Here is a 13,324-nt window from a genome sequence, read left to right as displayed (position 1 = left end):
TTTTTATAATTTGTCAAGACTTTAAAAGTCGCGTAGTGTATCCAAGGCTTTTCAACATAATCCGTATTTTTCCCTTTAAGCAAATCCGTGGAACTTCTGAATCATCTTCAAAACTCCTTATTGGTAGATTACAGTACGGCTGTATAATCCTGGTTCTCCCTGTGTACAGCATTATGTTGTATATCTATACATGGGCTGGTAACTCGATTACAGCTATCAAGACCTGAGTAAGCTGTAAGATCTGTGAAATCACAACTGCAACTTCTTTGTCTCAAGGCTTTGTGCTTTGCTATGGTAAAGCCAGGTATGGTTTGCCAGTGACAGAGGCCTGTCAATCATGCTCATTCAGTAGACCCATACTGTTCTCAGAGAGATCTGATGAGTGCATCGAGCGATTTTTGAGAAGTGTTTCATCAAATTCCTCCTTCCGTTTTCTATTTAAACTTCGCTGAATGCTTCACACGACACCCAAGTTAAGTGACCCTTATTAGTCCCACAATGGGGAAATTTCACATCGGCATTTAACCCATCTGTGAAGTGCAACACCACATACACACTAGTGAGCACACACACTAAGCCCTATCCACAGCTCCCAGGGAGCAGTTGGGGGTTAGGTGGCTTGCTCAAGGACACCTCAGTCATGTACTGTTAGCTCTGGTGACCTTCCGGTGACCTTCCGGTCACAGGGCCGGTTCCCTAACCTCCTGCCCACGACTGCCCCAGGTCAGTACTACACAAAAAGTTCAATATTTCAAAATGTGTCCCAGGGGCTTTAAGCCACATGTGCCAGACTCCAGCCCTAATGGGCCAAACACCACAGACCTCAGCACACAGCTAGTTAGCAAAACCTTCATGAACTGAATTCAGAGCATTAGATGAGGATAAAAGCTGATATCCACAGCACTTTGGCTCAGAAGACCCTCACTTTGACATGCCTGCTTTAAGCGGAAAAACTGCGGCCTGCGCTCTGAGGCTCTGGAATTTGGCGGCATACTGAGGTAAGCCGGCATTGTGTTTAGCAGCAACTTAGCGGAGGTTTGATGACCAGCACACGGCATACGTGCTCCACTATCTGTGACCATACGCCGTTCGCACAGGGGCACACTCTGCCTTTGACGAACAGTCATCAGTGAGAGTCTTGTGTTTGCACGGGTAAATATTTACATCAACAGGAAGGTCATGAGGGATGTTTTGAAGCCCTGTGTGTCCTGTTGAGCAACGGTCAGAGACTCGTCGCTATCAGCTGTTGAGTAATCTAAAGACATAAAAACGCCCCTATCTTTCAAGCTGCTTGGGTTAAGGGTGCCATTGGCTCTGGACTTGAAACTGGATTGCATGATTTTTCAGCAGCCCAGATTATTTAATAAGTGACCTTTTTGACCTCATTAGTTCATGTCCCTGGTCATATTAAGCATGATTCATAACAATTTTCAGCAAAACCTAATAAACATCTGATTTTCGATTATGTATCCATTCACCAACAAATTATTTGATCTGTAATTCTTTTTTCTATCTATATTGCGTATATTTAATCTATTCAGCTATCAATCTGTCTGTGGTCTGTTCTGTACATTTGACGTGTTCTGGGCTTTGAAAATGAATGTTTAAGTTATAAACTGAGTGTCCCTCACCTTCAAAATGGTTGCTGTGCCCCTGTTCCCAGATGACGTGTCATGGTACACTCTCAAAAAAGAGGTACTAAACTGTCGCTGGGGCAGGACGCCTCTTGTCACTGGTTGGTACCCTTAAGGGTACATATCTATACCTTTAGTCAGGGAACATAACTGCACCATAATCCACTGAAATGATATTTTCTAAGTTGTATTGTTTCCACACCCCCCCCCTAATGTTTTAAAAGATTAGATTATGAAATTGTACAAATACGAACTTTTCATCTTTGAGGGCACATTTACATTGTTTGTACCTTGATGAATGAAAAATGTACAGAACACAGAACCTTTATTTCTTAAAGTGTAAGGAAGGAAAATGCATTTTGATTTCCCATTAATAAGCTTGATTTCCTAAGCCTTGACTGAGGACTGCCCAATTGGGCTTAAATTATCTGGATAACTGCTTTAGCCACTTCTCCTTTACACCACATGGTGAGGAGGGCCTGGGTTCGATTCCCCGGCCGGGTGACCGGGTCCTCTCTGTGTGGAGTTTGTGTCTGCGTGGGTTTCCTCCGGGTTCTCCGGTTTCCTCCCACAGTCCAAAGACATGCAGTCAGGCCAACTGGACATGCTACATTGCCCCTGGGTGTGGGTGACTGTCTGTGTCTGTCTGTCTGCCCTGTGATGGACTGGCAACCTGTCCAGGGTGTATCCTGCCTTCTGTCTGATGACCACTGGGATAGTCTCCTGTGACCCTGACGGAGAAGCGGCTTAAAAAATGGATGGATGGAATTCCTTCGCACAGAATGACTTGACTTTACTAGCTGTTGGTACCAGCTACTTCGTTTTCTACTGCAGATATAGTGACCCGCCAATGTAGCTGGTCATCATAGCGATGCTGCTGAGATGTGAAGGAGACAATTTTTTGTTCAGAAGTGGCCGATATCAGCAAAATGTTAGACTGCTGGAAAAACTACATGAGAGTTTGGATGACAAGATGACTCTGGTGGTTGAAAGGCAACACAAGAGGCTATGCTAACCTGGTAGCTAGAATTAGTATATATGTTTAGTGATTCCAACCCATCCGCATTTTAACATCACCTGGTATGTACTTGGTATCAGCTCAGCTCACTTGGAACCTCAGTGGAGGTGATACCAAAAATAGAGCCCAGTACCTAGAACCAGTTTGACTTAGCAGTAGGCTAGGCCTATGGGCTTTAGCACCAGTTGCAGATTTGGATGGCCCAGTGCTTCCACTGCCATTGCTCAAGGCTCAGCGAAGCTGCCACTGCATGTATTATTATATGTGATGGTACTATGGCTTCGACTGAAATCTGAGTAAAGCTAATCAAGAAAACAGGCTTTCGCTTTGCCAGGCATCAGGTCAGGTCTTTGAAGTTCAATGCTTACGTGCACCTTCAAAGTCCACAACATTAGTGTGTCCTTGTGTAAAGTTGGGTACAGTGCCAGCGCAGGCCACAGTAATCGAGTAACTGAACCGGCAGAATACATAACAGGGCACAGTGTTCACAGTGAGGGCAAAGCACAGCCCTGCGAGAGGAGCTCATGTTAAACACGTTGACTGCGTATGTAGTTCTGGTCATTTACAGCAAGCAGGAATCACTCCAAGTAACAGGGCAGATTTCTGTGTTGCAAAAGCAAACAGGCTTCACCAATAACAACAACAGCACAAACACTGTGAGTGCAGCTGTTGGGTTTGCAATGGTTTCTGTTGCTCAACAGTGCTAAGTGTAGAGTGGTGGATATACCATGTCTACAGTAGACTAAGGATTGAGTTGTCTGTTGTGTACTGTAAATGATTGGTCACATACAGTAACATCCTCTCAGGCCACCTATTATAAAACATTTAAACAACATTTGAACTGTTATAATGAAAACACTTCATGTTATGATGTACAGTATATTTCCAAAGGTTTTCAGTCACCCATCCAAATCATTGAATTCAGGTGTTCCAATCACTTCCATGGCCACAGGTGTATAAAGCCGAGCCCCTAGGCCTGCAGACTGCTTCTACAGACATTAGTGAAAGAATGGGTCGCTCTCAGGAGCTCAGTGAATTCCAGCGTGGTACCGTGATCGGACGCCACCTGTGCAGCAAGTCCAGTCGTGAAATTTCCTCACTACTAAATATTCCACAGTCCACTGTCAGTGGGATTATAAAGTGGAAGTGATTGGGAACGACAGCAACTCAGCCATGAAGTGAGAGGTCACGTAAAATGACAGAGATCAGCTCAAGAACAGCGTAGAGAGCTTCATGGAACGGGTTTCCATGGCCGAGCAGCTGCATTCAAGCCTTACATCACCAAGCGCAATGCAAAGCGTTGAATGCAGTGGAGTAAAGCGCCGCCACTGGACTCAATCACGGAGTGACCAATCACGCTTCTCCATCTGGCAATCCGATGGATGAGCCTGGGTTTGGCTGTTTCCAGGAGACGGTACTTGTCTGACTGCATTGTGCCAAGTGTAAAGTTTGGTGGAGGGGGGATCATGGTGTGGGGTTGTTTGCAGGAGTTGGGCTCGGCCCCTTAGTTCCAGTGAAAGGAACTCTTAAAGCTTCAGCACCAAGAGATTTTGGACAATTTCACGCTCTCAACTTTGTGGGAACAGTTTGGGGACGACCCCTTCCTGTTCCAACATGACTGACCACCAGTGCACAAAGCAGGTCCATAAAGACACGGATGAGCCAGTTTGGTGTGGAAGAACTTGAAAGCCTTCTCAGAAGAGTTGAAGCTGTTATAGCTGCAAAGGGTGGGCTGACATCATATTAAACCCTATGGATTAAGAGTGGGATATCACTCATATGCGTGAGAATGACTGTGAAGGCAGACCAACGAATACTTTTGGAAATATAGTGTAAATGATATATTCATTGGAATTATTACTTGTTTCTTTGTTTGTTTATCTACAAATTTCTGGCTGGTGTGGAAATAAGTAATAATAAACATTATGGGAGCTTTCAAGCATAAATTGACCAACAATGGAAACAGGAAATATACACAATTGGTCAGAGTAACGAAGAGAAATATGAAGTTTTTATGAAGAAAATAAGCAACGTATTAAATTCGAGCAAAACACACATAAGCTTAGTATTGGGTTTGTAACATTTCTTACGAAGTTTTTCGAATGATTTGAATGATTTGTAATCATAGAGGCTACAGAGAATGTAGTGCTTTCCTGCTGTTTCAATGGTGAGAAAAACAGAATAACAAAGCAACATTTATATATATATATATATATATATATATATATATATATATATATATATAAAACAACAGCAAGAACAACAAAAAGTAATAAAAAAGATGTTTAATAAACTTTAATCAGTAGTAAATTATAAGTCATGTCAAAGTAACAGTAAGGTCAGCATTAGTTACATTCATGGGGAAGTACAGGACAAGGATAATTAACACTCTTAAAAATGACGGTTCCTGGACAGGCAATAAATAAAGAAACAAATAAATAAAACCAAACTTTAGCTGGTGTAGAACAGCGGTGACCAGCCCTCCTCCTGGAGATCTACTTTCCTGCAGAGTTTACCTCCAACCTACGCCTAACATGTCCCCCCACCACCTCCCTCTAACACTAATGCATCTTATCCAGCCAATCAAAGACTTCTGAAGAAGTTAACGCTAATTAGCTGGAGCAGGTGTGGCTGAAACTAGACCCCACAGGATGGTTGGTGACCGCTGGTGTGGAAAACTCACACATTTTCCAGAAACTTTAAAGAGGTTCTTCACACTCTCAGGTCTCGTTTACAAAGATAGTTATTTAGGGAGCCACAATCTCTCCAAAGAATCGTTTCAGGGTGTAGATCAGCATTTGCTGTCCTGCCTCTGGTCACTCTGCAAACCCTTCCCTGTCCCCTCCAGCATCATGTACTTTCTGCACACCATCGTAGAAGATGATGAATCTGAGATGTTCCTGCAGAGATCCTTGCTTGGGCAAGAGGAACTGGCTCAATCTACACCTCAAGGTTGGGTTACCAGCTCTATTTTAGTTCATTAGCTCACTTCCAGCTCTGTAAGTGACCTCAAATTCAGTTCATTATAGATGTTCATGGAAACCATGAGAGGAACCATTTTCACTTCCCTTAAGAAGGGAAGAACGGATGGTCCTTTAGTGATTTTTGTGGGGAAAAAACCCTTTTAAAGTTTAAATAACCACATCATTTAAAAGTTCTAGGAAGAACTGGTATTGAGCCTTTAGATCAGTGGTCACCATCCCTGGTCCTGACCATTTACCTTCCAGCAGAGTTCTAAATGAAATCTGCCACACCTGCTCCAGCTAATTAATTTCTTCAGAAGTCCTTGATTGGCTGGATCTGATTCTTTAGTGTTGGGGGCGGCATATTAGATGCAGGCTGGAACTAAACTCTGTAGGAAAGTAGAGGAGCAAAAAGGTTTATAGGGTTAAACTTTTTAAAAGCTTTTAAGAATCCTTTGCAGCTTTATTTTTCCAAGAGTGCAGGGGCGCAAATCACTGACCTCACAATGAATCAACTCTATCTCACTTCTTTAGAAGCTGATTCAGTGAATCAGAAAATCTTGAATTTCAGCAGAATTTGATTTCAATTGATTTTTGTATGATTTATATACAAATCTCTATTCCAATTCTGGTTGAGCTGCATTTAATTACAAAGACATGGTATTTGATGATTTACCTCACTTCCACCTTCACATTTAACCCATCTGTGAAGTGAAACACCACACACACACACACACACACACACACACACACACACACACACACACACACACACACACACACACACACACACACACACACACTAGGGGGCAGTCCTATCCACAGCACCCGGGGAGCAGTTGGGGGTTAGGTGTCTTGCTCAAGGACACCTCAGTCATGAACTGTCAGCTCTGGGGATCGAACCGGCGACCTTCCGGTCACAGGGCCAGTTCCCTAACCTCCAGCCCACGACTGCCCCCAATGCTAATTTTGTTCTTTAAGCGTTCACTCACTCTCAAATTTCTACATTTACGCAGAATCATATATAGAATTAAATAATTTTAATATTTTTCTCTGATGAGTGAAAATGTCTGTAAAAACGTTCTGTGGTGGTTAGCATAGATACATTGTTAGCCTCATACTTTGTAGCTTATCATAGCAAACTCTGTTAAAACGGAATAACTTTTTTTTTTTTTTTACAAAAATATGACGTCTGCAACACATTACAAAAAAGTTGGGACATGCATATGGTTGCTTTTGCATTACATCAAGTTTCCTTTCAACGAAACTTCATAAGTGTGCCACACATTTTACAAACCAATCTAACACTCACACTCTTTGATTTTGCAGGAATGCTGTATTAACACATGCAAAATGTGTCATAGTGTTGCAATTTTGAAATAAACATGGACAACACCTGTCAGCAAGTTACGCACTATCACTAACCCCCCTACCCCCTCCCCGGTACCATCACAAACCCTGGGTGGCCAATTCAGTCCAATTCAGATTAGCTTGAACCCAGAGAAGTTGGCAGTGTTTCTGGAAGCCATCGGCATAGGACTTCCACTGTGCATAGTACAGCCTTAACTTGCATTTGTGGATGCAGCAATGAACAGTGTTTATTGATAATAGTATGTCAAAGTTTTCACCTAGACCATGAATTGATATCCATTACATGGCCGTTTTTAATGCAGTTCTGTCTGAGTTGTGGTTTTCAGTCTTGACCTTTACAGACAGAGATTTCTCCAGATTCCCTGAATTTTCTGATGTTATGCACTGTTGAGGGTAAAATACCTAAAATCCTCACAATCCTTTAAAAACATTTTTAAACTGTTTGATTTTTTGCTCATATGTTTTTAGCAAAGTCTTGCTCATATGTAGGACCTTTTAAACCCAAGCAGGACTGTGGCACTTTAAGAGGACACGTTGCAGGCATCATATTTACAAAAGTTGATTAAAAAAAAAATTTGATAAGCTAAAACATAACATTTCTTGTCTTTGTCCTGTTTTGCTCAAAACAAGTCAAAGTGGATTTTCTGTTTTTATTTGCATTTTTATTGCATTTACACATCATTGGGCCACTTTTGGATGCATTCCAGAAATTCAGCCAAGCCTAAAATGAGATATTGTTACAACTGATTAAAATTAATATTAATAAAAAATAATGCAGTTGAATTAAAACCTTCCTATCAACGCTTTGTGATAGATCCATCAATATTGCTCCTCTAATAGTTTCCTCACTCATCTATTGAACTTCTCTGATGTTCAATTGATCAACTTGACTCAACTGTATTTCACCAGCAGTCAGAGGGTCCCAGCGTTTGGCGAGCTCTGTGGCCTGTGAGACTGGCTCAACCCCCTCAGAGGAACGGCAGAGCACAGGTAAGCCACAGAGACGAGGCAGCCGTCACTCCCTCCCAGATTTGGCTACGGTGGCCTTGAGGGTCCAAGCTGATCTGAGAAAACAGTATGAGGAACCGGTTCAGAGACGGAGCTCCTCAACACAGAGAACATCCGGAGGCTTTTCAGGGACGGCTTCCCCACCCACAGCACGAAGGGCGTCCAGGAGTCGCTCGGTGGGACGGCTATCTGGACCTGTAGAAAGGAACAATGATGAATCAAAGGTTCGCTACGCTTCACACTGGACCTGAAAAGATACCATGTACTTTTTTATTTAAGTATTTTTTATATGTGAGATGCGTTTCAAATACATTGTTTCTTTCTAAAATGTCTTCCGAACACTAAAGTACTTTAAGCAATATATTTATATTTATATAACATATTTTGATGTTGAAGATAAACTATATCAAACAGATGACACAGAAGATAAACAATAATATAAGAAAATAGTAAAAAATGATATTTCATGAATGTAAACCATGTGTCCAGGCATATGTTACAATTTTGGCACTCATCAAATTGCGTTTTGTTGATTTTCTAAGTGAAAAGAAAACACATCCTTTACTGAGAGCACACATCCACCTTTTAATCAGATTAAAACCAGTCAATTTAAAACCACGCATTTTAGTTCTTTTCAATATGTTATTTTCAATAAGTCTTTTATCCATAACCAAACAGATTTTAATTCCTAGAAGTGGTTTTTTAAGCCATGTGCATGAATTTCTTACTGTTATCTAAACATAGTTATTCAAACTGGAATTTCCTGTGAAAGGCAACTTCAGCAAAGAGGGCCGATACAATACGTTCATCCAGCAGAGTCAGACAGCTCTCTTCTAAATCTTCTAAAAAGGAAGGAAAAGGGCCAAAACCCCAAAAAACACAGCGTAGAAATGCACAGAGAAAACCTGCACAGGTACGTTACATCACTGCATGTACAAGTTCTTACCGTTTTTTTCTTTCTCTTGTCAGTGTGTGCCAGTGACGCACAATTTATCAAAGAAATCTGCAGGAATGGTTTTTCCAAGCTTCTTGTAAAAACCTCCACAGACTACAGACTACAAATGGTTTAAAGAGTCAAACTAGGAAAATAAAATAAAGACAAAGTGGCTTTAGAAAAGTGACTTACTCGTCTTATATGTGTGTGTGTATATATAATATATATAATATAGTGTGTGTGTGTATATAATATATATATATATATACAGGTATTTCAGCCACACCCCTTGCTAATAGGTGTATAAAATCAAGCTATATCACATGGCTATATATCCATAGACAAACACTGGCAGTAAAATAACTCCTACAGCTCAACCAAACTCACCGAGTGCCAAAATGCCATGTAAAAATCGTCTATCTTCTGTTGCTTTACTCACTACACAGTTCCAAACTGCCTCTGGAAGCAACGTCAGCTCCAGAGCTTTGTGTCAGAAACTTCATGGATTGCGTTTTCATGGCTAAGGAGCTGCACACAAGCCTAACATCACCATGTGCAATGCCAAGCGTCGGCTGGAGTGGTGTAAAGCACGCCATCACTGGACTTCGGGGCAGTGCAAACGTGTTCTCTGAAGTGCTGAATCACGTTATCAATCTGAGTCTGACAGTCTGCCAAAACACTACCAACCAGACTGCATAGCGGCGACAGTAAAGTTTGGTGGAGGAGGGATAATGGCCTTGGGATGTTTACAGACAGGAACGGAAGGCGAAGATATGATTTATAAGGCGTATAGGAAGAAGGAGGGGTATCAAGGCATGTTCTTCCCACTGAAACTTCAGTTTTAACATGTACTTTAACATGAACTCCAGCGGTCTACACAGAGCCCTGACTGCAACCCCACTGAACACGTTTGGGATGAGTTGGAGTGAAAACTGTGAGCCAGGCCAATGTCAAGGCCTGACCTCACAAATGCTGTTTTTTGAATGAATAGGCACCAGTTCCCCCAAACACACTCTTGTGGAAATATATCCAGGGGCAATTCCATATTACTGCCCATGGCTTTGGGATGAGATGTCCAGCAAGCTCACTTAAAGTTGATAATCAGGTACACTACATGGACAAAGGTACGTTTAGTTTAGACCTGCTACTAGTCAGCGTATTGTAGCAGTCAACATACCGACACTTCAGACATAATTACCTCTCATCGCCTCATTAGTGTTATCACCTTAAAAAGGTAAATATTTAGTGTGTTTATTCTTATGCTGCAATGTTGATCATTTACGGTGCGTCACAGTTGGCGCACATCCACTTGTGTTGGGTAAGTGGGCCAAGAGCGTCTGTGTGTCAAGGGCTACACAAACAGATGAAGCCTAACCCCCAATTACTAAAACAAGTACTAACCCAATAGTGCTTTGGTGCTTTGAGTGGTCATTAGTGTTGCATTTCATTCCTATCATTATCAAAACCATGTCTGACAAAACCAGCTGACATTTCTTATTTATTTATGTCTGTCTGTCTGTCTGTCTGTCTGTCTGTCCAGAAAAAGAATTGTCCTGGGTACATAAACGGAGATCTGGCATAATCATCAAGCCTGATCAATAAAACCTGGTGATATTAGGCTCAAGCTTTCCCCCCATTTGCTCTCATATAAACCTACCGACGTGTTTAAAAACACGTTTGAAACCGAACCATTTGGTCTCCAACCAAGCTAATCTGTGAACGTTTCTTTTGCAGGATGATTTTCCTGCCCCTCAGTGGGTGATCAACCTGATGATTGACATTGAAGAAGCCACCCAGCACGAGCTGACTGTGGAGTGAAGACCACGTGGATGAAAAGAAGGGAATATTTTTAATAAATAAATAAATAAATAAAGGCCAATCCAGGCCTTGACTTTCACACTTTCATTTGCATTTTATTTTCTTCAAAGTCTGCACTATAAAAAATAAACCGACTGGCAGCAAAACCATGAACTTATAGCAAAATATTGTCATTCAAATATATATAATAATAAATATAATATAAATATATATAATATAAAAACAGTTTTAGAGATTTTTTAATGGAGGCTTTACAGATAAAAAAACTGTTATTTTACAGATTTTTTCTACAATATTACAATGAAAAACCTTTAATGAACTAATGGCACAAAAAAGGTTTCGTTGATTTTACAAATGTTACCACTTTCAGTGAAGTGATGGCGCTAGAAAGGTTCTGCAGAGAAACATGTTTTAATCCTGACTTATCCTGAACTATTACAGACACTTTTTAATAAACAAAAGTTCTGTTAAAAATAAACAAACAAAAGTTCTGCAGAGAAACACTTATTTTTCACGTTTTTTTCACAGCTTTGAAAATCACGACCGTAGCTTAGCTGTTTACCACCATTCCCTCAAATCAAAAGCAAAGTGCTCTCAGCCCCACAGGACTTAGGTACATTAGGCAAATAGATATGGTGGGCACTGTCCTCCCTCAATCATGTTGGGAGGGTTAATACCGTAGCCTCTTCAGCTCCTTGGGACCACCGGTGGTTCCAAAACGCACTTGGTCATGTTCTTCATAACGTTCATATTTCATGAGCTCCATTCAGAAGCTGGGCGTCGTGTGAGGCTGTAGCTCTTCTCTCCAGTCTAATAGACGGTGATGTCATTTTAAACTCTTATAATAAAAGAAGCTGAACTTTGTTTTTCTACTGAAAGTCGACCCGTTTTTCCCCAAATCTGGGCTATAAACTATAAACAGACGGCGTCTCTTCAGTGATCTGCTCTGGAAACATCACTTTTAGAAAATAACACAAAGAGCGTCGGAGATTTTTTGGCTTTCAGCAGTAAACCATAAGCCTATAGCGACATGTGTGATCATGAAACACACGCTCTGTTAATTTAAGGGGAGCTTTTACAAAAATAAATGAATAAATATATAAAATAATGCACATTTATTTCATGCAGTTACTGAATAATTTGCCTTACGACTTGGTCACGTAAATTCAGATGGACAAACCAAAACATACCGTGGTGAATAAGAGGTTCACACCAACGTGTGGTTCCATCCACGGCAACCTACATCCTAAAAGAAGTGGTTAGCAGGTTAGCACTGACCAGTCCCAGTCTGCTGTTTACAGGCCTAGAGAGAGAACCTAGAGATCCTTGTTTTCCAGACATCACGTGCGATGAACTGTTGTTCCTCAGTCTTACACAATGTCTTCCCATAAGGGGGTGCAGCATTACTCATTTGCTCACCACATGTAAATACGTCATTCCCAGGAAAGCACGGACCTTAAGCGGCCAGAGTGTAAAACCAGAGTGTCGTTGGGGTTATCGCTACACAGTTTGCACATGATAGGTGACATGAATACTACACCAGCAGGTCAGTAATTACCACCTCTGACAAACATGTTATGATGGAAGGAAACCTCTGAAGGATCCATTCTGTTGCGCAACAGACAGATAACCTTGTTTTTGTGACCCGCCTTATGGATGAGAGGAAGGGTCCAATGTCTGAGGCGTGAACGTCAGTTCGGGAGGAGCGTTTCAGTTGCCGTTTTATCAGAAACGTCCAGCACATGGGTGCACTTTGTACTTTCAGCCCCATCTGGCGATGGAAAGGAAACACCTTAGGACCACCAATGTCCGGACTGCACTGGCCACTTTATTCGAAGCTCCGTCTTGCTGGTTCACAGTTAGAGACTGTAGCCCATCTACTGATGCACAGTCTGCATTGTGCGTCCTCTCGCACTTCATCAGAGGTCAGTTTCTGACCACAGAGACTAGATATTTCTGGGCGGATGGACTACAGTCTGTAACTGTAGAACTACAAAGTGCAGCTATACAGTAAGTGGAGCTGATAAGATGGACAGTGAGCGTAGAAACAAGGAGGTGGTCATGATGTTGTGCCTGATCTGTGTAGCTTGGATACAATGGAGGAAAAAGCACTGATTTAATACTCTTTCATTTGGCATTTCCAACATTTAACCCAAATCATTTAAAATATATTTCTCATTTTCATAGAAATCACTAGGCCTAGATGGTCCTGAGGGTTCCACGATGTTTTCATGTAAAACAAAATGAAATAAAACAGTTAGTACAGTAGTTGCATGTTTAAATACATCAAACACACATTATCTAAACCGATTTATCCTCCTGGGTCGCCGAGGGTACTGAAGCCTATTCCACTGAAGCCTATTCCACTGAAGCCTATTCCAGCGGTCACTGGGCAGAAGGCAGGAAACACCCTGGACAGACCACCTGTCCATCACAGGCCAGAGACATAGACATATAAACTGGCACCTAGGGCCAATTTAGCATCTCCAGTTCACCTGACTGCATGTCTTTGGACTGTAGGAGGAAGAAGGAGCACCCAGAGGAAACCCTCACAGACACGGGGAGAAACTCCACAAGG

At 41.7% G+C, this 13,324-nt stretch overlaps 1 protein-coding gene across 1 annotated transcript; it reads left to right on the top strand.

Annotated features, from left to right (window-relative positions):
* The first annotated feature begins 5,303 nt into the window (after positions 1-5,303).
* LOC108440940 lies at positions 5,304-10,827 on the top strand. Its single transcript, XM_017720143.2, has 3 exons — positions 5,304-5,604; positions 7,896-8,218; positions 10,663-10,827. Exons 1-3 carry the CDS (start codon positions 5,304-5,306, stop codon positions 10,744-10,746), a joined length of 708 nt encoding a protein of 235 aa, XP_017575632.2. The 3' UTR covers positions 10,747-10,827.
* Positions 10,828-13,324: the final 2,497 nt, after the last annotated feature.

The sequence above is a fragment of the Pygocentrus nattereri genome, chromosome 2, assembly GCF_015220715.1.
Source record: "Pygocentrus nattereri isolate fPygNat1 chromosome 2, fPygNat1.pri, whole genome shotgun sequence".
NCBI lineage: Eukaryota > Metazoa > Chordata > Actinopteri > Characiformes > Serrasalmidae > Pygocentrus > Pygocentrus nattereri.
Note: the sequence above shows the minus strand (reverse complement) of the source record. Positions and strands in the feature narration are given on the sequence as shown.